This window comes from Colletotrichum higginsianum, chromosome 5 (assembly GCF_001672515.1).
Source record: "Colletotrichum higginsianum IMI 349063 chromosome 5, whole genome shotgun sequence".
NCBI classification, from domain to species: Eukaryota; Fungi; Ascomycota; class Sordariomycetes; order Glomerellales; family Glomerellaceae; genus Colletotrichum; species Colletotrichum higginsianum.
Window position 1 is genome coordinate 4,332,264 of NC_030958.1, and position 20,141 is coordinate 4,352,404.

General features: G+C 57.9%; 3 protein-coding genes across 3 annotated transcripts; 2 read left to right on the forward strand and 1 right to left on the reverse strand.

Moving 5' to 3' along the window:
• Positions 1–433: 433 nt before the first annotated feature.
• Positions 434–2,233, reverse strand: CH63R_08165 (Alpha amylase; the record flags this gene model as incomplete). Its single annotated transcript, XM_018303139.1, has 3 exons — positions 434–984; positions 1,082–1,906; positions 2,020–2,233. The coding sequence occupies 3 exons, from the start codon at positions 2,231–2,233 to the stop codon at positions 434–436; spliced, it is 1,590 nt and encodes a 529-aa protein (XP_018157917.1).
• A 5,289-nt stretch (positions 2,234–7,522) lies between these two features.
• On the forward strand, positions 7,523–14,772 carry CH63R_08166 (Alpha amylase; the record flags this gene model as incomplete). The annotated part of the gene is made up of 4 exons (XM_018303140.1): positions 7,523–7,945; positions 8,016–8,131; positions 8,185–13,398; positions 13,470–14,772. The coding sequence occupies 4 exons, from the start codon at positions 7,523–7,525 to the stop codon at positions 14,770–14,772; spliced, it is 7,056 nt and encodes a 2,351-aa protein (XP_018157918.1).
• Positions 14,773–16,299: 1,527 nt separating this feature from the next.
• On the forward strand, positions 16,300–20,068 carry CH63R_08167 (Subtilase; the record flags this gene model as incomplete). Its single annotated transcript, XM_018303141.1, has 11 exons — positions 16,300–16,452; positions 16,543–16,884; positions 16,990–17,053; positions 17,123–17,228; positions 17,303–17,360; positions 17,464–18,836; positions 18,969–19,078; positions 19,171–19,279; positions 19,347–19,434; positions 19,543–19,793; positions 19,933–20,068. The coding sequence occupies 11 exons, from the start codon at positions 16,300–16,302 to the stop codon at positions 20,066–20,068; spliced, it is 2,790 nt and encodes a 929-aa protein (XP_018157919.1).
• Between the last annotated feature and the right edge of the window lie 73 nt (positions 20,069–20,141).

Here is a 20,141-nt window from a genome sequence, read left to right on the forward strand (position 1 = left end):
CGACCGAGGGGCATCCATCGCGGCGCCCGTCGCGGACGGGGAGGGTAGACACTAAACAATACAAACGTACCAGAGAATAACATTACTCACTCAGACCGTGTGAGAACTTTGACCGGAGAACTGGGAATCGGCCGGCTCGGAAGCACCAGGAGAGATATATACACAACAGTGATAAAAGGAGAGATACTGGTTGGTTCTGCGTCGTAGCCGTCCTTGCTTATCCCGACTCCGCGCGCGAGAAAGAATAAGTGGGGGAAAAAGATGATAGCAACAAATACTCGACATGGAATTATGAAAAGCAAACATGTATACTGGCTCGCAGTACACTCCAACGCAGAGGCCGCGCTTCATTCCATTCTTTCTCGCCGCTCCTCCCTTTTTTTTTCTCCATTTCGGTCTTCCTTTCGCAATTCCGAGAGCGATGGGGTTTTGCTTATGCGAGGAGAGCGAAAGAGACGGCCATGACGGAGGCCAGGACCAGCGTCACGCTGCTGCCGAGCGCGCCGGCGCCGCTGTCCTCACCGGCCTTCTTGGTGCCGTTGACGCAGATCTCGGTGCCGTCGAGCGCGGCCAGAGGAACAACGGCCTTGGGCTCGCCCTTGGACATGAAGAGGGTGACGTTGCCGGTGCCGTCGGCGGTGCTGGTCGCGCACGAGAGGACCTCGACTACCTCGTCGCCGGGGTTGAAACCGCCGACGCTGAGCTCGTACGTGTCGCCCTTGGAGCTCTTGTTGGTGATGCAGAAGACGACCTGGGCGCCCTCGGGGCCTTTGCGCAGGCACAAGTGCGTGTTCTCGACAAAGAGCTGCTCAGAGGCTGTCGTGGCGAAGTTGTTGTTCAGGCTCTGCAGCTGGTTGCGCGTCTTGAGGAGCGTCGATGTCATCGTGTAGATGGGCGCCGACGTGTCGTACTTGGACTCCCAGAGGGGCTCACGGTTGAAGGGCGTCGAGTTTCCCTTGAAGTGCTGCTCTTGGCCCTGGTAGACTGTTGAGACAAGCTTGTTAGCACTTGTTGATACGTCACCGAACGGGGTGGGGTTCGATGCAGGGGGGAGAGGGGAGGGAGGCATGTATGTACTCACCGGTGGGGATGCCATCCGTCAAAAGAATGTAGGCCATAGCGTTCTTGGCGAGAGCAATATCGTCGTCGTAGACGGCGAAACGCGGCATGTCGTGGTTCTCGATGAAGGATCCGAGGGCGAAGATGTCGGTGCAGCCGTCGCGGGCCTGGCTACGCCAGTCGGCGAGCTCGTTCATGTCGCCGTTGAAGAAGACGGTGTTCAGGGGGTAGTACTCGATGTAGTTGGGCATGCCGGGCAGCAGGTTCAGGGTCTGGTAGCGGCAGAAGTCGGCGGGGGCGCCGGTCAAGACCTCGCCAAAGGCGAAGACTCCCGAGGCGTTGACAAAGGTGGGCAGGAATTCGTCGTTGACGTGCTTGGCGGCGTCGATACGGAGTCCGTCGATCGAGTAGTTGGAGACGAGCTCCTTGATCCACTTGCTGAACTCGTCGACGACGGGCTGGGTCTCAGTGGCCAAGTCGGCGAGGGCAACGCCGTAGGGGTACAGCCAGCAGTCCTGGTAGTTGGTGGAATTGTCCCACTCGGTGACATTGCAGTAGGGGTGGAAGTACTTCTCGTCGTTGAAGGGGTTGAAGTTGGAGTAGTCGAGCTTGGGCGGGAGTTCCTCGAGCTTCTGGACCATGTTGTTGACGACGACGTCGACCATGATGTACATGTCACGCTTGTGCATCTCGGTGACGAGGGCCTCAAAGTCGGCCTTGGTGCCGTACTTGTCGTTGAGGGCGTAGTTGTCAAGGGACCAGTAGCCATGGTAGGCCTCACCGACGGCGGTGTCGTCATCCATGTTCTTGACGATGGGGCTGATCTGGATAGCAGTGAAGCCCATATCTGCAGGACGTCATTGTTAATCATCGCGTTCTTGTCTCACTGTGTCGGTCTGCAAGAGAGCCGGGGTCAAGAGCACGACATGACATGGCATGATGTGCAGTAGGTTTGCTGACCTTGGATGTAGTCGAGCTTGTTCAACAGGCCCTTCCAGGTGCCGCCACAGAACTGGTAAAGCGTGCAATCGTGGTCGGTAGAGCCGTCGTCGTGAGCGTAACGGTCAATCATGACCTGGTAAATGGATCGCGACTTCCATGCCTCCAGGTCAGCGGCCGTGACCAAGGCCGAGAGGGCCGAAAGGGCAGCCCAGGCGAATGTTGAGGTACGCATGGCTGGTGTGTGATGTTGACTCTTGGAGTCGATGTAATTAAAACGAGAGACTGCGCCGCGTAAGGGCGATGGCTAAACGATTGGCTTTTTTGGGTTGTTGTTGTTGCGCTTGGAAGTGAGCGTGGTGAAAGGAATGGATAGGGTCGGGAAGGTTGCGGCGCGCACAAACAACGATATAGACTTTTGGGATGTAGGATGAACTGTCAAACTCCTCGGGGATGGATCGATGAACGAATGGATGGACGGGGGAACCCTTCAATGAGAATTACAACGAGTGACGGGCGGCTTGAGTGGTGCCGAACTGGGAGCTGGACGGGTGGATGGACTAGAGTGAGAGCTGGACTGGGAAAAAAGGGGTGGGAAAACCGGGTAGATTAAACGAGTGACTTGAGAGCGACGTGGAGTCGGTTGGCAGCGAAAGAAGAGGGGCGGCCACCCGCGGCAAGACGAGACTGACACTGTTGATACGAGGGTAGAGATCAACGGAGGAAGAGAGTGAGGGCAGAGAGTGAGAGAGGCCAGGGGTAGGGGAGGAAGAGTTGTCAAAAAGTAGTGGACGATGGAACTCTTCTCTGCAGCCAGTGATTAAATTACTTCAGTGCAAAAGATACGGATACAAGATGCGCCATGGTGCAGAATGGAGCGCTCGGCACTGCGTGTGTGAGGCAATGCAAGGTACGCGAGACAGGTATTACAGCGCGGAGAAGGAGGCAAAACCCGACTGCAGTAAGACTGTTCTGTTAGACATGAAGGCGGTGGGAGCAAGACACCGAGGAGGCGGATGGGCTTGGAAAAGGCTTGGAAAGGCCTTCAAGGAGATGACGGGTTCCTGGCAACTTTGCCGTACTTGGTCAGCCTGTCAATGCCTCGGATCAGATGGACGACGAGTGAGGCCCACACGAGGAGGGGGGCGTAAAGGACCGCGGTCAATAACCATGAACAACAGGTGCCAGGTGGTCGACAGGAAATTGAACCCAAGCAGATAATATGAGCGGCGACGGAGATCCAACGGTCTATACGGAGGCCAAGCCGGGGTGTGTGAAGGTGTGATTGTGCTTGTGCCTAAAAGGGAAAGGTGACGGGGAAGAGGGCTCACGGAGGCGAGTGTCAGTTGTCAACCGATGGGATTGCGGCCTCAGGCCTCTTTGTAAGGAGACGTAAGGCATGGAATCGGACAAGTCGGAGAGAGAGAGTGAGTGAGAAATAGAGAGAACCAAAGACGGATTGCGGAAAAGGGGAGGAGATAGGTGAAAGCCAGAAGCCTAGTTAAGGTGCTGATCAAGCAATGCGCAGCTGCGGCATAGAATACATAGTATCTGTAGGTGGGATGAGATGCTGTTCGCTTTTGCGATGTGACTGATGTCAGCGAGGAATTGGAGTGGTGGGAGAGACATTCACACCAGTGGTCAGCGCCACTAGCGAATCCGATTGTTGTGATTGGAACGGGCGCGTACCAATGAGAAAGCACGGCCAACATCGAGAGAAATGGTTCGCGCAGTGCTGCTGTGGGTGTTCTGTACATAGGTACCTAGGTAGTAGGCTGCGTGGGTGGGCAGACTGCAATCCAGTCCAGTGCATGCTGTACCTTATTCGCCCAGCGGCCCCCCCCTCGTTTCCCCTGCCAAGACGCGCCGGCGCGACCAACGGTGCGGCCTTGGAAGTTGGAAGGGCCCTGGAACTTTTTTCTCTTCTTCTTTTGGTCCCACATGAGGGACTGAGCTTATCCCGATGCGGCGTAGTCGCGCGACACGGCACACCTGGGACTCGGGGATCCATGGAAAAGCTGAAGAGGCAGTGAGCGTCAAACTGTCAGACCCGTCAAAGCCGTCAAAGCCGTCAACGGCGCGTCTCGTGTCGTGTCGTCGACGGTTGGCGGTGGGCGGTGGCACGGCGACGGGAGGAAGAAGGCGGCGACGGTGTTGGTGTTGGCGCCAATACAGACAAACAAGCTGGGAAGTGCCCTCTTGGGCGCAGTGCTTAACGGCGGGCCTAGTGGCGCGTCTGGTATGCTTGGTGTGCTTGATGAATCAAGGCGGCTGCTTGATGCAATTGGCGGGGGTTGCTTAGTATTTGCTTGTCTGCGCCGCAGGTCCGTCGCCCGACGACAGTTCTTGGTCGAGGGATGATAACTACATATACAGATTAGAGTACGGATACTCTGTATCCGTACGGATACAGACAGCTGGTAAGCTCAAAAAAAAAAAAAAGCGCATCAAGGCAAGAACAAGTCCTGCCGCCAGCAGCCGCCCCTGTAGGGCGCACCTGTCATCAGTAAGACAGGTAGGCTAGAAGATACCCAAGTGCCCTGCAATACAAGTGTCCAGACGACGATAAGAAGAGCCGACGTGTTTTGGTTGGTGCATACATGAGCGAGTCCTTTATCCCTTAGTAAGAACCATCCGCACCGTTGTCGCTCGCTGCTCACACTTTTCATCGCCTGAGTTGGTCACACAACTTCCACTGGTTCAGTTCCACAATACCGCCCAACCGGGCCACCATACTCAAACTCTATAAACGCATCCTCAAACCAGCGCGTCCTAGTCCGACGGGGCGACGAGCGAGTGACAGACGGCGAGCGACAGCCCTCCTATATCGACTTTCCCCCGCCTCCTGGAAAACGAGAATTTACCGAGTAGCAGTAGCCTGGGCAGCCCCGGACACGAACAACCAATGGTCACGATGAGACACGGCAATGACAGTGCGGCGGACGTCTGACGAAAAGACACCAGAAAGAAAAGGAAAAAGGAGAGAAAAGGGATAAATGGAGCTCGCAGGGCCTTGACTGGCAACTCCTTGGCGGGTCTGCTGATTTGGACTCTACTGTCCCTGTTCCTCGCATTGGCACCAAGGATCCTCTCTTCCTCAGCACATCCCTCCTGAAGGGTTTTTTCCTTTCTGCCCTGTTTCAGCGCGCCCAGAGCAGTGCCCAGAGCCCAGAGCCGCCAGCCAAGGGGAGCCAGTGTCTAGCAGGGCGATGAGTGGCCATAACTACCTGTGTCTCACCTCTGACTCGTCAGTTCGACTGCTTCTCTTCTCCTTCTCTCTACTCTAGTCCTGCTTTCTTGTTGGTGTGCACAACACTCACACAGGGGCCGATTGTCGACGACGGCGACAGATGCTGCACCGTGAAGGGGGGAGTTGGACAGGGATCTCTAGTACAGCCCCGCACGACGTCCAGGTGCAACTCCGGCCCATGGTGGCTCGACCAGAAGCCCCGGTCGATGTGTCGATGTCGTCCCATTATAGGATACTTCCTCGTGCCCAAGTGGACACTTCTAGCGGGGGCATATCCGGACTAGCACCGGTAAGGTGGAACGACATGGGCTGCAATCCCTGCTGGTGCTACATGGGTACGTACCGTGGTGGAGAGGGCCCTGCCGGCAAGAGGCAAAATAAAATAGCCTTGCGGGAGTGGGAAAAAACGGTTGGGTGCGTGCCGCTCGCCTGTGGCGGATGTGGTCGGAACGGCGGCAAAAGATTGGCCGCGCTTTCTCAGTACGTGTCCAATCGTTCCTATCGTTATCCACTGTGGCTTGGAAGTCCTCTTCGTCTCACCTTCTCTCTCTATCTCTGTCTCCCGGCTGTTCGCAACGACACGCCCACCATCCTCACATTCTCCCTGGTTTGACAGCCTACGCGCCAACCCCGAATTTCTTTTTCACCCTTCCTTCTGAAAATCCTTCCACCCTGCTGGATTTGTCTTCTCCTGCTTTAGCTTCGCGGCAAGGCGACGTCACTCTCACGATCGCACACGTTTTCTGTCTTGGCCCAGTCCGCTCATACCGGGATCAACTCGATGTGCCACTCGCCTTTTCACCCCCCAACCCAAATCCACGGGCGGTCATGGACTAAGTGCCACACCGTCACCAGTTAAGATGAACCCGTTCGAGTGCTGTCTGTCCGTCCTGTTGAATTGCACTCACCGCACCGGGCGGGCTCTGGCTCCTCAGCCTCAGTTCTCCCGACTGGGAAATCACTGCTTTTGCACAATCTCGGAGAGCATGGATCATCCGTTCTGATAGCCCAGCACTTCGTCTCCAACGCCTCGTATTCTTCTGGGGGGGGGGGGGGGAGGGGGAGCCACACAAAGTAAAACTGACTCGATGCAACAGAGCACGTCCACTGGCCAGGGGCCGACTGACAGCGGATGCCTCGACCGACAGACGGAGCCCGCCCGAATCGACCAACAGGAAGCACCACGTCGTGCCAGCCTATCCTTGGCACTCGGACATGGACCCCTGCCACCTCAGACTTCGGGACCACCGTATTGGACAGTCTCTGTTGTGGGAATCATCCAAAAGGGTAATCCAAGATGGGGCTCATCAATCTCCTATCGCCCTCATGGTTCGCTGCCATCCAGGCATTTGCCTGCACCCTATGCATATCCATATTCCAAACTTCGTATAGCCAGAATTAGCCCCGACCACCCCCAGAGCCACCCCATTGTCATGTACACCGTAGTCTGCGGTCTATACCCACCACAGAGAGGGGCTGGACGAACAAGAGGAGTATCCGCATGGGTACGGATGTCTCTCTCTCTTTCTCTCTGCCTCCCTCTGTCACTCGGTTCTCCCTCCCTCACTGAGGTACGACGGAGACTCACTCGCACAATGGGAACATGGGGGGAGCGTGGAGCTTGAAGAGCTAGCGATTCGGCTGGCCCGTTCCTGCGCAAGGGGGCCCCCATCACCATCACGGAATCAGCGCCCTGCGGCCTGCATCCCACTCTGCCGCCCCCGCCCATCCGTCCTCCCCTTCTCCCAAAACCGCAGACGACGGCGAAACTGGAGCCTTGGGAGGCGAGGCGGACGGACAGATCCTTCGTGGAAGTCACTTTTCCATGGTCCCCAGCCACTCTGGAGCCTGCTGTGCATATGCCTGCTCATGCGCCTATGCCTACGCCTGCGCCTGTGTGTACAGAGTACCTGCCTGTGCCTCTCTCTCTCTCTCAGTCCCAGTGATCCCCCTTTCCGCCGCACTTCAGTCTGGGGCACATTGCGATTGAGTTGACCCAAGCTCCTACGAGATTACCCCCTTTTCTTTTCCATCGGTACCAGCGTGGTGTTTGACGGCCGAGTTTTCTTCCCATCCGTCCCGCGCCTTGCCTTGCTTGTCTCATCCCGTCATTCGTTCTTGCTTGCTTGCTGGTCTGCTTCGCGGCCTTTCTCTCCTCCCCCCAACCCGCCATCACCACCACACTCATTCGAGCTTCACTTCGTCACTCATTCCTGTTTTATTTTTTGTTGTACAATTTTGCTCACTCGCCCCTCCCGGCGAGTAAGAGTAACAATGTCTAATTCAGTATTGGCTTGGGCACTTACACTCCTTACCGCCTCATCAACACTCGTTTCTGGCCTCAAGTTCACCGCGAGCGAAGTCGACTACAACCTAAACCAGAACCGGCTGGCGAAGAACCCCTTCGAGTATTCCGGAAAGCGAGGAGGCAACCACACCTTCGCGAAATCACCAGACAATTGGCGCTTCCCATTCTACACATTATTCATTGACCGTTTCGTCAACGGCGACCCCGACAACGACAATATCAATGGCACGGTTTTCGAACACGACATCTTGAGCAACCAGCTCCGCCATGGCGGTGACATAGCTGGTCTTGTCGATACTCTCGACTACATCCAGGGGATGGGCATCAAGGGTCTCTACATCGCCGGATCCCCCTTTATCAACGACCCTTGGAAGGCGGATTCCTACTCTGTGCGAGAACATCCCCCCTTCACCGACATGCGGGCTGGAGACGTAAATGCTGACAGGGACCTCCTTCTAGCCCCTCGATCTCACCCTTCTCGACAAGCACTACGGTAACATCACGGCATGGCAAGAGGCCATCGACGAGATCCATAGGAGGGGCATGTATGTGGTTCTGGACCAGACCATGGCAACGTGAGTATCCAGTAGCCCGCTGCAGCATTGCCGTCACTCACTGTTTCTTGTAGCATGGGTGACTTGATCGGTTTCGAAGGATACCTCAACGAATCGACACCGTTTCGGACCGACGAGCACAAGGTTCTATGGAAGACTTCTCGACAATACCTCGACTTCAACATTGGCAACGAGTACAATGAAAGCTGCGAGTACCCGGCTTTCTGGTTCGAAGACGGCAAACCCGTTGGCCCGGATGTTGAGGCACAGCTAAAGGGCTGCTATAACAGCGATTTCGACCAGTACGGTGACATTGAGGCTTTCGGTGTTTTCCCCGACTGGCAGCGTCAGTTGGCAAAGTTCGCTTCCGTGCAGGACCGTCTTCGTGAATGGGTTCCCTCGGTCCGTCAACGTCTCGAACTGTACTCGTGCATGACTATTCAAATGCTCGACATCGATGGATACCGTATCGACAAGGCCGTCCAGGTCACCGTTGACGCGCAGGCCGAGTGGAGTACCGCCATGCGAAAGTGCGCAAAGGATCTCGGCAAGGAAAACTTCATGGTTGTCGGCGAAATCACCAGTGGTAACACGCTGGGATCCATCTATCTCGGACGTGGCCGAACCCCGGAAATGGCCTCCGCCTTGGAACTCGCCGACGCCGTTGCCTTGGATGCAACCAGCGCTTCCACGTCGGGCAGCTTCATCCGCGAGCACGGTAAGAGCGCCCTTGATGCCGGTGCCTTTCACTACTCCATTTACCGTTTCATGACCCGTTTCCTCGGCATGAGCGGTAACCTCGAGGCTGGATACGATCTTCCGACGGACTGGGTTCAGACCTGGAACCAGATGATCCTGACCAACGACTTCTACAACGCGAACACGGGCGAGTTTGACCCTCGCCATTTGTACGGCGTCACCAACCAGGACGTTTTCCGATGGCCTGCCATCGAGCTCGGAACGGAGCGTATGCTTCTCGCCTATTTCATCACGACGATGCTCCTTCCTGGCGCCCCTCTGGTTTACTATGGCGAAGAGCAAAACTTTTACGTATTGGACAACACCGCCGAGAACTACGTCTTTGGTCGTCAAGCTTTTTCCCCTGCCCAGGCATGGAAGATCCACGGGTGCTATGCCGGCGACAATTCGGTGTATGTCGACTGGCCAATCGCTAAGGGCAGGAAGGGTTGCGAGGACGAAACCGTGGCCTATGACCACCGCGATCCTTCGGCGTCTGTTCGCAACTGGATGAAGCGTCTGTTCGCTTTCCGCGAAGAATATCCCGTCCTTGAGAGCGGCTGGCTTCTCGAGCAGCTGTCCAACAAGACGCATGGCGTCCAGTACAACGGCAGTGGCGTCGCTACCGAGACGGGCATCTGGAGTGTGGCGCGTGGCTACTTGAGCAACCAGAACAAGACGGATGACCCGGTCTGGCTGGTGTACCACAACAGCCCGAACGAGACGACGTACGAATTCGACTGCAGCAAAGAGGCTGAAGCCTTCATCTCGCCTTTTGATGGAAACACCAAGGTCAGGAACCTTTTCAGCACCGACGCCGCCATCACTCTTGAGACCTCAACCAAGGACAACGGATTCAAGGGTGCCGGCCACAAGGCCGGCTGCATCAGCAGCATTACCATGTCGCCCTTTGAATTCCGAGCCTACGTCCCTGACAAAGAATGGTTGGAGATTGCGCCTTCCATCACCGGTTTCGAGCCTGGCCACGATGCTCCCATCGACTCGACCGACGCCAACGGCAGGATCCCCATCGCCTTCAAATTTTCGACAGAGATGGACTGCAATACCGTGACGAGGTCTATTTCAGCCTACGTCACCGTCGACGGAAACACCAAGAGTAACCTCACCTTCGACACTCCCGTCTGCGGTTCCATGGACCCCATTGAAAAGGAATCGTGGACTGGTGCTATCGCCTCTGTGTGGAAGTGGTCCGCCAACCTCCAGAATGTGCCTGATGGTATTGTCAAGATCACGGCCAACAACACGGCTGCGCCCAACGGAAACTCGACAAACGCCGTGGACCATTTCCTCGTCCGCTTTGGCAAGCCATACAACCCCGTTACCTTCCCCGCCACCGCCAACTACTCACGCTCGCTGATGGAACAGAGCGGCAGCGAGTACTTCATCAACCACGCCGCCCCTGGGGCCACCAAGTGGCGCTACAGCACCAACTGGGGCTCGAGCTGGAGCAACTGGATGACGTACACCGGCGCCAGGCAGCGTATGATCCCTCAGGCTTGGGAGGGAACCGACCTCCAGAAATGGGAGGGCCAGCATCTCATGGTTCAGTATTTCAGCAAGCCCCTCGGTTCGTCTTCCTTCATCCAGCACTCAGACAGCAGCGACATCCCCTTCTCCCGCCGCTGGCCTCACATCTTCCTCCACGGACCGTTTAACAAGTGGGGATACGATGCCGGTCTGCCCAATCTGATGACCCAGGTCGGGAACAACCAGTGGGAGTTGCACTTCATGTATGAATGGCCTGCCCAGATCCAACTCAACCTCTGGGGTATTAACCCGGACAACCAACCGGATGCTTCCTTCATCTATGGCGACCCCAACGGCGACGGTGTCCTTGACCGTCTTCCCCCGAGCAGTTTGTCTGACAACATCGTCAATCTGACGTCGCCGCCCCCGATGCCCGCGCTTTCCTACAAGATGGTCCTCAACGACGCCAACTGGAACTACGTCGCCGTTCCCCAGGGCAACATGTGGATTCAGATCATCTTCTTTTTCCTCCTCGGCCTCATGCCCATCATCCTCGCAGGACTGGCCGGCTGGATCTACATGAAAGGATTTTACCAGGTCAAGATTAACAAGTCGGGATTCTCCAAGAAGGGTTGGTTACCACTCAAGCTCGGGAATGAGTCCAACATTAACTTCGGCGAAAAAGGCAAAAGTCTCGAGATGTCCCAAATTCCTCCGTCCCCCCTCGTCACGCCGGCTGCCGCGGCAGCCACCGGTGGCGCCCCCCGAAGGAAGGTCCTCATTGCCACCATGGAGTACAACATCGACGACTGGAAGATCAGCATCAAGATCGGTGGTCTTGGTGTCATGGCCAAGCTCATGAGTCAGGCGCTCACGCACGTCGATCTCATCTGGGTCGTCCCCTGCGTCGGCGATGTCGACTACCCCATGGAGAACGAGGCCGAGCCGATGTTTGTCGAGGTCATGGGCGACTCCTTCGAGGTCAAGGTCTACTACCACGTCTACAAGAACATTACGTACGTCCTGCTTGATGCTCCCATCTTCCGCCAACAAACCAAGGCCGACCCCTACATCGCTCGTATGGACGATCTCGAGAGTGCCATCCTGTACTGCGCCTGGAACAGCTGTATCGCCGAGTCGATCCGCCGCTTCAGCGCCGACATCTACCACATTAACGATTACCACGGTGCTGCCGCCCCCCTTTACCTCTTGCCGCAAACCATCCCCGTCTGCTTGTCTCTCCACAACGCCGAGTTCCAGGGTATGTGGCCCATGAGGACCGAGGAAGAACAGAAGGAGGTCTACAGCGTCTTCAACCTTCCGGCCAAGGTCGTCAAGGACTACGTCCAGTACGGTTCGGCCTTCAACCTTTTGCACGCCGCCGCCAGCTACCTCCGTATCCACCAGCGCGGTTTCGGTGCTGTCGGTGTGTCCAAGAAGTACGGTGACCGTTCCCTGGCTCGTTACCCCATTTTCTGGAGTTTGAAAAACATTGGTCAGCTGCCTAACCCCGATCCCTCCGACACTGGCGAATGGAACCCCGAGGAGGACATCGCCAACCACCAGGACGATATCAAGATCGACGAGACCTTTGAGGCCAACCGAGCCACTCTCCGAAGACAGGCCCAGGAGTGGGCTGGTCTCGAGGTCAACCCCAACGCCGACCTGTTCGTCTTCGTCGGCAGATGGAGTTTGCAAAAGGGTGTCGACCTGATTGCCGATCTGTTCCCCAGCGTCCTTGAGAAGTACCCCTCCGTCCAGCTCATCTGTGTCGGTCCCGTCATCGATTTGTACGGCAAGTTTGCGGCCCTGAAGCTCAACAAGCTCATGGAGAAGTACCCCGGCCGTGTCTTCAGCAAGCCCGAGTTCACCCAACTGCCCCCCTACATCTTTAGCGGTGCTGAATTTGCCCTCATTCCTTCTCGTGACGAACCGTTCGGTCTGGTCGCCGTCGAGTTCGGTCGTAAGGGTGCCCTGGGTGTTGGTGCCCGTGTCGGTGGTCTCGGTCAGATGCCCGGTTTCTGGTACACGGTCGAGTCGATGAGCCCCGCCCATTTGCTCCAGCAGTTCAAGCAGGCCATTGCGTCTGCCCTCAGCTGCAAGCCTAGAAAACGAGCCCTCATGCGCGCCTGGAGCGCCAAGCAGCGTTTCCCCGTCGCGCAGTGGATCAGGCAACTCGACACGCTCTATAACGACTCGATCAAAATCCACAACAAGGAGGCTGCCAAGCAGAAGAAGGCCGGCGGCATCCGCAACCTGACGGACTCGTCTCTGAGATCAAGCGTCGCCGTCAGCGAGTTTGGTGCGGAACTTACGCCCACCGGCTCAAGGGCGCCGTCACCGCTCCCGCCTCCGAGCCGCATCGCCAGCCCCGCGGGCCGCATCAACTCACCCGACCTCGGCACGCCCAACATGCCGTGGTCTACCATCCCTTCTTCGCGCCGCAGCTCCTTCTCGAGCTCCATCGGTGGCCGTGACAGCATGCTTGCACCTCGCGATTTCTCCAACGGTCGTGAGAGCATGGTGAGCGTGGACAGCTTCGCCATCCGCGCCCAGAACGACATTTCGTCGCCCCAGACGCCCGGTTTCGACGGTCTCGGCCTGCCTCAACCGAGCTTCTACAAGCAGCAGCGCAACAGCTCTCAGCTGTCTCTGCCCGATGTCGTCGGTGACCGCCACGACCTCAAGCTGCAAAACGTTGACCAGAACTTCACTGATAAGAACGGCGAGTTCTACGCCGAGTTCGAAGAGATGCTCAACGGCTTGACGGCCAAGAACTCGGGCAACGATCTCTGCATTGAGAACTTCCTCAAGAAGAGCGAGAAGAAGTGGTTTGCGAGGTATCGTGACGCCAAGTTGGGTCGCCGAGACCACAGTCGGTCAAGAAGTCCCGCGCCTAGCCGTCCGGGCTCGAGCAAGGGTCTCGGTGCCAAGTTCGACGGAGAGCGTGGTCGTAGCCGTACGCCGAGCGGTCTCACCGGGGCTTCTCGTTACGACGACAGCCCCGTTGATGACGAGTTCCTTTTGGGTGACAACTACAACGCGCCCACGGGTCTCAAGAAGTAAGTAGACTAGTCCCCCCCCCCTGGATAAGTGACTGAACTCTCCCATCTCTAACCTCTTTTCCTCGCAGGATTCTGTCGATTCGTATCGGCGACTGGCCCGTTTACGCCTTCTTCCTCGCCTTCAGTCAAGTTATCTCCATCAACTCGTACCAAATCGTCCTCCTCACGGGCGAGACCAACCAGACGCCCCTCAAGCTTTACATCGTCGCGTCGACGTACCTCGTCACATCGGCCCTCTGGTGGATCATGGTCCGCTTTACCAAGTCGGTCTACGCCCTGTCGCTTCCATGGGTCTTCTTCGGCCTGGCCTTCCTCCTTCTGGGTCTTTCGCCTTACCTCACCCCCTGGCAGAGCCGTGCTGCCATGCAGGACGCCGCCACCGCCATTTACGCGGCCGGCGCCAGTGCCGGTGCTCTGTCTTTCGCGCTCAACTTCGGAGACGAGGGCGGTGCCCCGACGAAGCAATGGATCACCCGCGCTCTCGCCGTTGCCGGTGTCGCCCAGGTGTACTCCCTGATGCTTTGGTTCTGGGGGTCTCTCACGCACACCCCAGAGACGTCGCCGATGGCCTTCTTCGACGGCACTACTATCCCCAAGGCTTTGGTCGTCTGCGTTCCCGTCGCCATCTTGCTCTGGGCCATCGGTCTCATCCTCTTCTTCGGCCTTCCCGACTACTACCGCCAGGCACCGGACAACATCCCGGGCTTCTACATCTCCCTCGTCCGCCGCAAGCTCGTCCCCGTCTTCTTTATCATGATCATCATCCAGAACTACTGGCTGTCGGCCCCTTACGGTCGCAACTGGCAGTTCCTCTTCGCGTCGCAGTTCATCCCCGGGTGGGGCGTCGTCCTACTCGCCCTCGGCTTCTTCGTCGTCCTCTGGGCCATCATCCTCTACGTTTTCTCCTTCTTCTCCGAGAGCCACACCTGGCTCCTGCCAATCTTCGCCATCGGCCTGTGTGCTCCCCGCTGGGCGCAGATGCTCTGGGGCACGAGCAGCATGGGCATGTATCTCCCCTGGGCCGGCGGACCCGTCGGCTCGGCCATCCTGTCTCGCTGCCTCTGGCTGTGGCTCGGCCTCCTGGACAACATCCAGGGTGTCGGCCTGGGTATGATGCTGCTGGCGACGCTGACGCGCCAGCACGTGTTGGCCGTCCTCATCGGGGCGCAGATCGTGGGCAGTGCCTTTACGATGCTTGCCCGCGCGACGAGCCCCAACGCTCTGTCGGCCAACACGACGTTCCCCGATTTCTCGCAGGGCCTGATGCCGGGCGTATCAAGTTACTGGTTCTGGATCTGTCTGGCGTTCCAACTGGTGATCCCCATCCTGTTCTTCAAGTTCTTCCGAAAGGAACAGGTGTCCAAGCCGTAGAACATGAGGGACAAACGGATCATGCAAATAAATGCGATGCGAAACAACAAAAATACCCCGGGGCAGCGACCACAGCGCCGCGCCTCTTTGTCATGTTTGGTCTTGGGGGCTTTCAGGGGAGAGAAGAGGCGGCGCCGGTTCACCTCCCTCGAATTATGGAGCGTTTGGTCGGTTGTATAATGATGTATAACTTTCCTCCCATTTTACATACACATAGCTCTCCATCCCTTTTTCTCTCCCCCCTCTCTCACTCACTCTTGATCTCTCTTGAGCGAGGTGTAGCAAACACATTTCGGACCCAGCCAGGGAAAGAAAAATGAGGGGAGGCGGGGGGAGGCGAAGGGGAAGGCAAGGGCACAGATGGCGATGGGGAAAAAAGGGACACTCGAATGTCTCATTTTTTGGTCGCAATGTTTCTTCTTTCTGGCTTGATTTTTACTTTTTTACCTGCTCACAAAACAAAACTGTCTCTCCTGAGAGACAAGAGTGGTAGGAGGCGGATATACTCATCTTTGACGGCAAATACATATACACAACATCAACCTCATCAACAACTACGCTCACGGAAAACTCGACCAATTAGATTTTAGACTCACGCTATGTCCTCGCTCCTTTTTTCTCACAATCATGAATAATATATTTCGCAATCAACTTCTGCCAATCCCTTTCGAGTGAGTGACTCCGCGCTGTCCAATCTTGGGCCCATTGACACACTTGTGTTTGCGTGTGTGTGTGTGTCTGCCTCTCCACCAAACCCATTTCTTACTTCTATCCGCGGAAAGAGTGCTCCTTTTGTGGGCGGGAATAAGCATAAAAATGAACAGCAGATCGACTGTCCGGTATACGGGGCGTTCCGAGATATCTATAACATTTTTACACTTGTGGCGCCACGTTTCCGGCGGGAGACTGAGGGTGCAAAGCGCGGTTCTCGTAATATCCACGAGGACAACGCTCCCACCGGACCCCGCCGAAGCCGGCGGGCCAGCCAAATGCTGGGCACACTATCCAACGTCCCATGGATCACAGAATACGAAGACGTACGTCCCTAGCGTGCATGCTGAACATTAGGAGAGAGAGAGAGAGAGAAAGAGCAGCCCCATCGCGGGAAAGATGAAGCCATGGGTTTGATAGACCAAGCTCAAGACGGCAGGTCGATGCAAGGCACCGAGGGCCATAATTGCTTGGCTCCAAGGTTGAGGTCGCCTTGGGGGTGGAGATGCCCGCTGGGATGGCTGCCGAAAGGGGACAGGATGCCGGGTGGGCTTCAGTGTCAGTGTGCATGCCGTGTTTAACAGTCGACCTTAATACGAGATCGTCAACGGGTCGTGGCATCACGCGAGGGTTTGCGAGGTGTTGCATTTCGGAGTGTGGGCGGTGGAGGTAGGAAGAGAAGCTCATATAAGACGGATAACCTCCAGCGAGCAGTTGTTCAGACAGGAGACAGAGAGAGAGGGAGAGAGAGTATAAGTCACTCACCCTCAGCTTTGAGTCTCGAGACAACCACGTTTGCTCCATCAACAAGTGGCTATGCGTTTCGCAAGCGTCGTGGTCTCCGTGCTGGCGTTGGCCGGCACGGGTGCAGCCAAAGTCTCCCGACGTGCCGTCAGCAACGAGGAGGATGTTCGTCCGTCCAACGACACCGTCGTCGCGCCCAAGAAGTTCATCATCGAGCTCGACCAGGTATGCAAGTGCGAATCTGCGAACATGATGGAAACCCTGCCACCCCTCCCCCTTCCTTGGGCGGCATAATGCTCATAACTTTCTCCGTAGGCGGCCGACAAGGACGCCGTGGTCCGGCAGCTCCAGGCGCGCCCCGGCAGCAGGGTGCTCAAGGTGTTCGACTCGGCCGTGTTCCGGGGCGTCGCCGTCGAGTCGGACAGCGAGAACACGGACTCGCTCGAGGCGCTCGCGCCCGTCGTCAAGGCGTGGCACTCGACGCGCGTGCAGCTGGCGCCCGTGGTGGCGGGCGAGTCGTTCAGCGACGACGCGCGCGCGCCGGACTACGCGATCCACTGGATGACGGGCGTCGACAAGCTTCACGAGCAGGGGATTCTGGGTAAGGGCGTCAAGGTCGGCGTCGTGGACACGGGCGTCGAGTATACCCATCCAGCTGTGAGTCCTCTTCTTCTTCTTCTTCTTCTCCCCCTTTTGTCGCCGTGTGTTCGCGTGTATGTGTCGATGGATGGCTGATTCAACCTCGTTTCCCCCCTCCCACAGCTTGGAGGCTGCTTCGGAGCGGGTTGCAAGATTGCCGGCGGTTATGACTTTGTCGGCGACAACAGTAAGTTTCGCCAGAAGACCGGTGGAAACGACGTAAGAAGGGGGGAAGAATGACGGCTGACTTGACCAGCCTACTGGCCCTATCCTGGCGAGGAGAGGCAACCCGACGAGGACCCCATGGACTCTGTCGGCCACGGAACGCACGTCACCGGTATCATTGCCGGGAAGAGCGCCGAGTAAGTTTGCCAAGCCTCTGTAACGCCAGAGGGGAATCTTTGTCTCTCAAGTCGTGTCTCACCTCTCTTGTCAGATTCACAGGAGTCGCCCCTGAAGCGACCATCTACTCTTACAAGGTCTTTGGCCCGAATGTGAGCAACCCCCCCCCCCCCCCCCCATCCTATGCAGCCTAATGAAACTGCCCTTTTGTCTCTCTTGTCTTCAGCGCTGACCCCCATCTCTCTCAACACATAGGAGGGCACCGGCGAAGAGGTCCTGATCGAGGCCTTCCTCCGCGCCTTCGACGACGGCGTTGACATCATCACGGCCTCAGTCGGCTCCACCGGCGGCTGGTCCGACAACGCCTGGGCCCTCGTCGCCTCCCGCATCGTCGAGCAGGGCGTTGTCGTCACCATCGCCGCCGGCAACTCGGGCGACGTCGGTCCCTTCTTCGCCAGCAGCGGCGCCGCCGGAACGAACGTCCTCGCCGTGGGCTCCGCCGACACCTACGTCGTCTCGGCCCGCCAGTTCGCCGGCACCTTCACCCTCGACGGCCACTCCAACCGCACCATCCTCGGCTATCGTCCAGCCGAGGAGCTTTTCCCGCCCGAGATCGTCGGCTGGCCTATCGTACCCGTGACCCTGAACCTCACCGTCGAGAACGACGCGTGCGAGCCGCTGCCCGAGGGCCTCAACTTCACGGGCGTAATCCCCCTCGTGCGCTTCGACGAGGGGTGCCAGGACCACATCCGGCAGCGCTGGGTCCAGGAGCGCGGCGCCCGCTTCATGCTCTTCTACCTCACCGACCGACCCGTCGTCGGCTTCTCCGGCTCCGGCTGGGCGCAGAGCGATTGGGGCCTGCTCTCCAAGGACGCCGGCGAGGCCATCGTCAAGACCGTCCTCGCCGGCGGCACCGTCACGGCCGACTTCTCCCTCGACCAGACCAGCAACTACGTCGCCATGTACAACGCCGGCGGCGGCCGGCCCTCCGTCTTCACCTCCTGGGGCGGCACCTTCGACCTCGAGCTGAAGCCCGACATCACGGCGCCCGGCGGCCGCATCTTTGCCCCCTTCGTCGGCCTCGGCTACCGCGACAGCTCGGGGACGTCCATGGCCTGCCCCTACGTCGCCGGCGTCGCCGCCCTGTACATCGCCGCCCACGGCGGTCGCTCCGTCCACGGCGCCGGCTTCGCAAAGGCCCTGCACGCCCGCATCGTCGCCTCGGGCCGCGCCGTCCCCTGGTCCGACGGCACCACCAAGGACTTCGGCTTCTGGGCCCCGCCCCTGCAGGTCGGCAGCGGCCTGGTCGACGCCGTCGCCGTCCTCGGCGCGACGTCGCAGCTCTCGGGCGAGACCAAGTTCGCGCTCAACGACACGCACCACTTCTCGCGGTACCACCAGGTCGACATCACCAACACGGGCGCCACGGAGCTCGAGTACGTCTTCACCGTGCAGGACGCCGGCGGCTTCGAGTCGTACTGGACCGCCGAGGCCGGGGCCGCCGCGGGGGTCTACGCCGCGCCCCGTATCAAGGATCTCGTCGAGATCGAGCCGTTCCGGATCGGCGTCCCCGTCAGCGTGCCCTCCGGCACGTTCAAGATCGCGCCTGGCCAGACCAAGACTGCGAAGTAGGTCTTTTTCATCTAGCCAACCCCCAGAGAGTGTGACCTTGTTAAGAAGGGGGGGGGAGAGGGGGGGGGGGGGGGGTCTTTCTTTTTCTTTTTCTCTTTTTGCAACGGCAAGCTGACGTTACTTTTCAGGTTCTCTTTCGACATCCCCAAGGGCATTGAAGCTTCGAAGCTCCCTGTATTCAGCGGCAAGATCCTCATCGGCTCCAGTGCTGGCGACGTGCTCTCGGTACCTTACTATGGTGCGATCCAACACTTCTCTCCCTCTCCCGCTCTCTCTCTTCCTCTTTCTCTTTCTCTTGATTTTGATCTCTTGCTAATCCATCACACGTAGGCGTCGGCGGGAGCGTCAAGCACGAAATCGCCGACATGTTTTACCGGTCGGTGGGATACCCCCGCGTCATCTCCGGCGTCAACCGCACGTTGCTCTCCGAGAAGTCGAGGTTAGTTCACGACGCCCCGTTGCTGCAGGACCGGCGTCGCTAATACAAGAGGGATAAAAAACACCAGCTTCACCTTCGACCTCTCCCTCGACAAACAAGACTTTGTCAAGCTCAGCGTCGCCCTGACCTGGGGCACTCGTCAGCTGCGCTGGGATGTAAGGATATCCAACCCCCCCCCCCCCCCCCCCTCTCGTGCGGTCCCATGCGGGCCTGGCCGGGCTTAAACTCCTCCCGAGTTGCTGACGGGGGATAATCCCAAACAGATATTCGAGCCCACCTACCAGGAGCGCGAGTGGACGTACCCCCCGATCGTCGGCGAGAACAAGTACATCGGCTCCGTCGCCAGCTTCAACGTCTACAACAGCGTCAACTACCCCGTCTTCGACCCGGCCACCGACAGCGTCAACAACACCTTCTCCTACCCGCTGCAGGACCAGCCCCGCGACTCGCCCTACGAGTCGTGGTGGCTCGGCAAGCTGGCGGACGGGAGCCAGATCAAGCCCGGGAAATACAAGTCAGTAGACACACACACACACACTCTCTCTCTCTCTCTCTCTCTCTCTCTCTCTCTCTCTCTCTGTCCCTTTCTCCTCTAATTCATCTCCCAAAATTGTGCGAGTCGGCCCATGAAGCTGACCGTCGTGTAAAAACAGGTGGCGCATCGCCGCCCTAAAGCCGTTTGGCAACCCCAAGGCGTCGGACAACTGGGAGATTTACGAGACCCCCTTAATCGAGGTCCTGCCGCTCACCGGAGGCAGCAACTCTACGGCTGCTCTCCGTCGTCACTAAAGGCCGTGAAGAGAAAGGTCCTGTTTATATCCGAGCCTATAGAATCCGTATATTTTGACACCTCTTTCTGGTT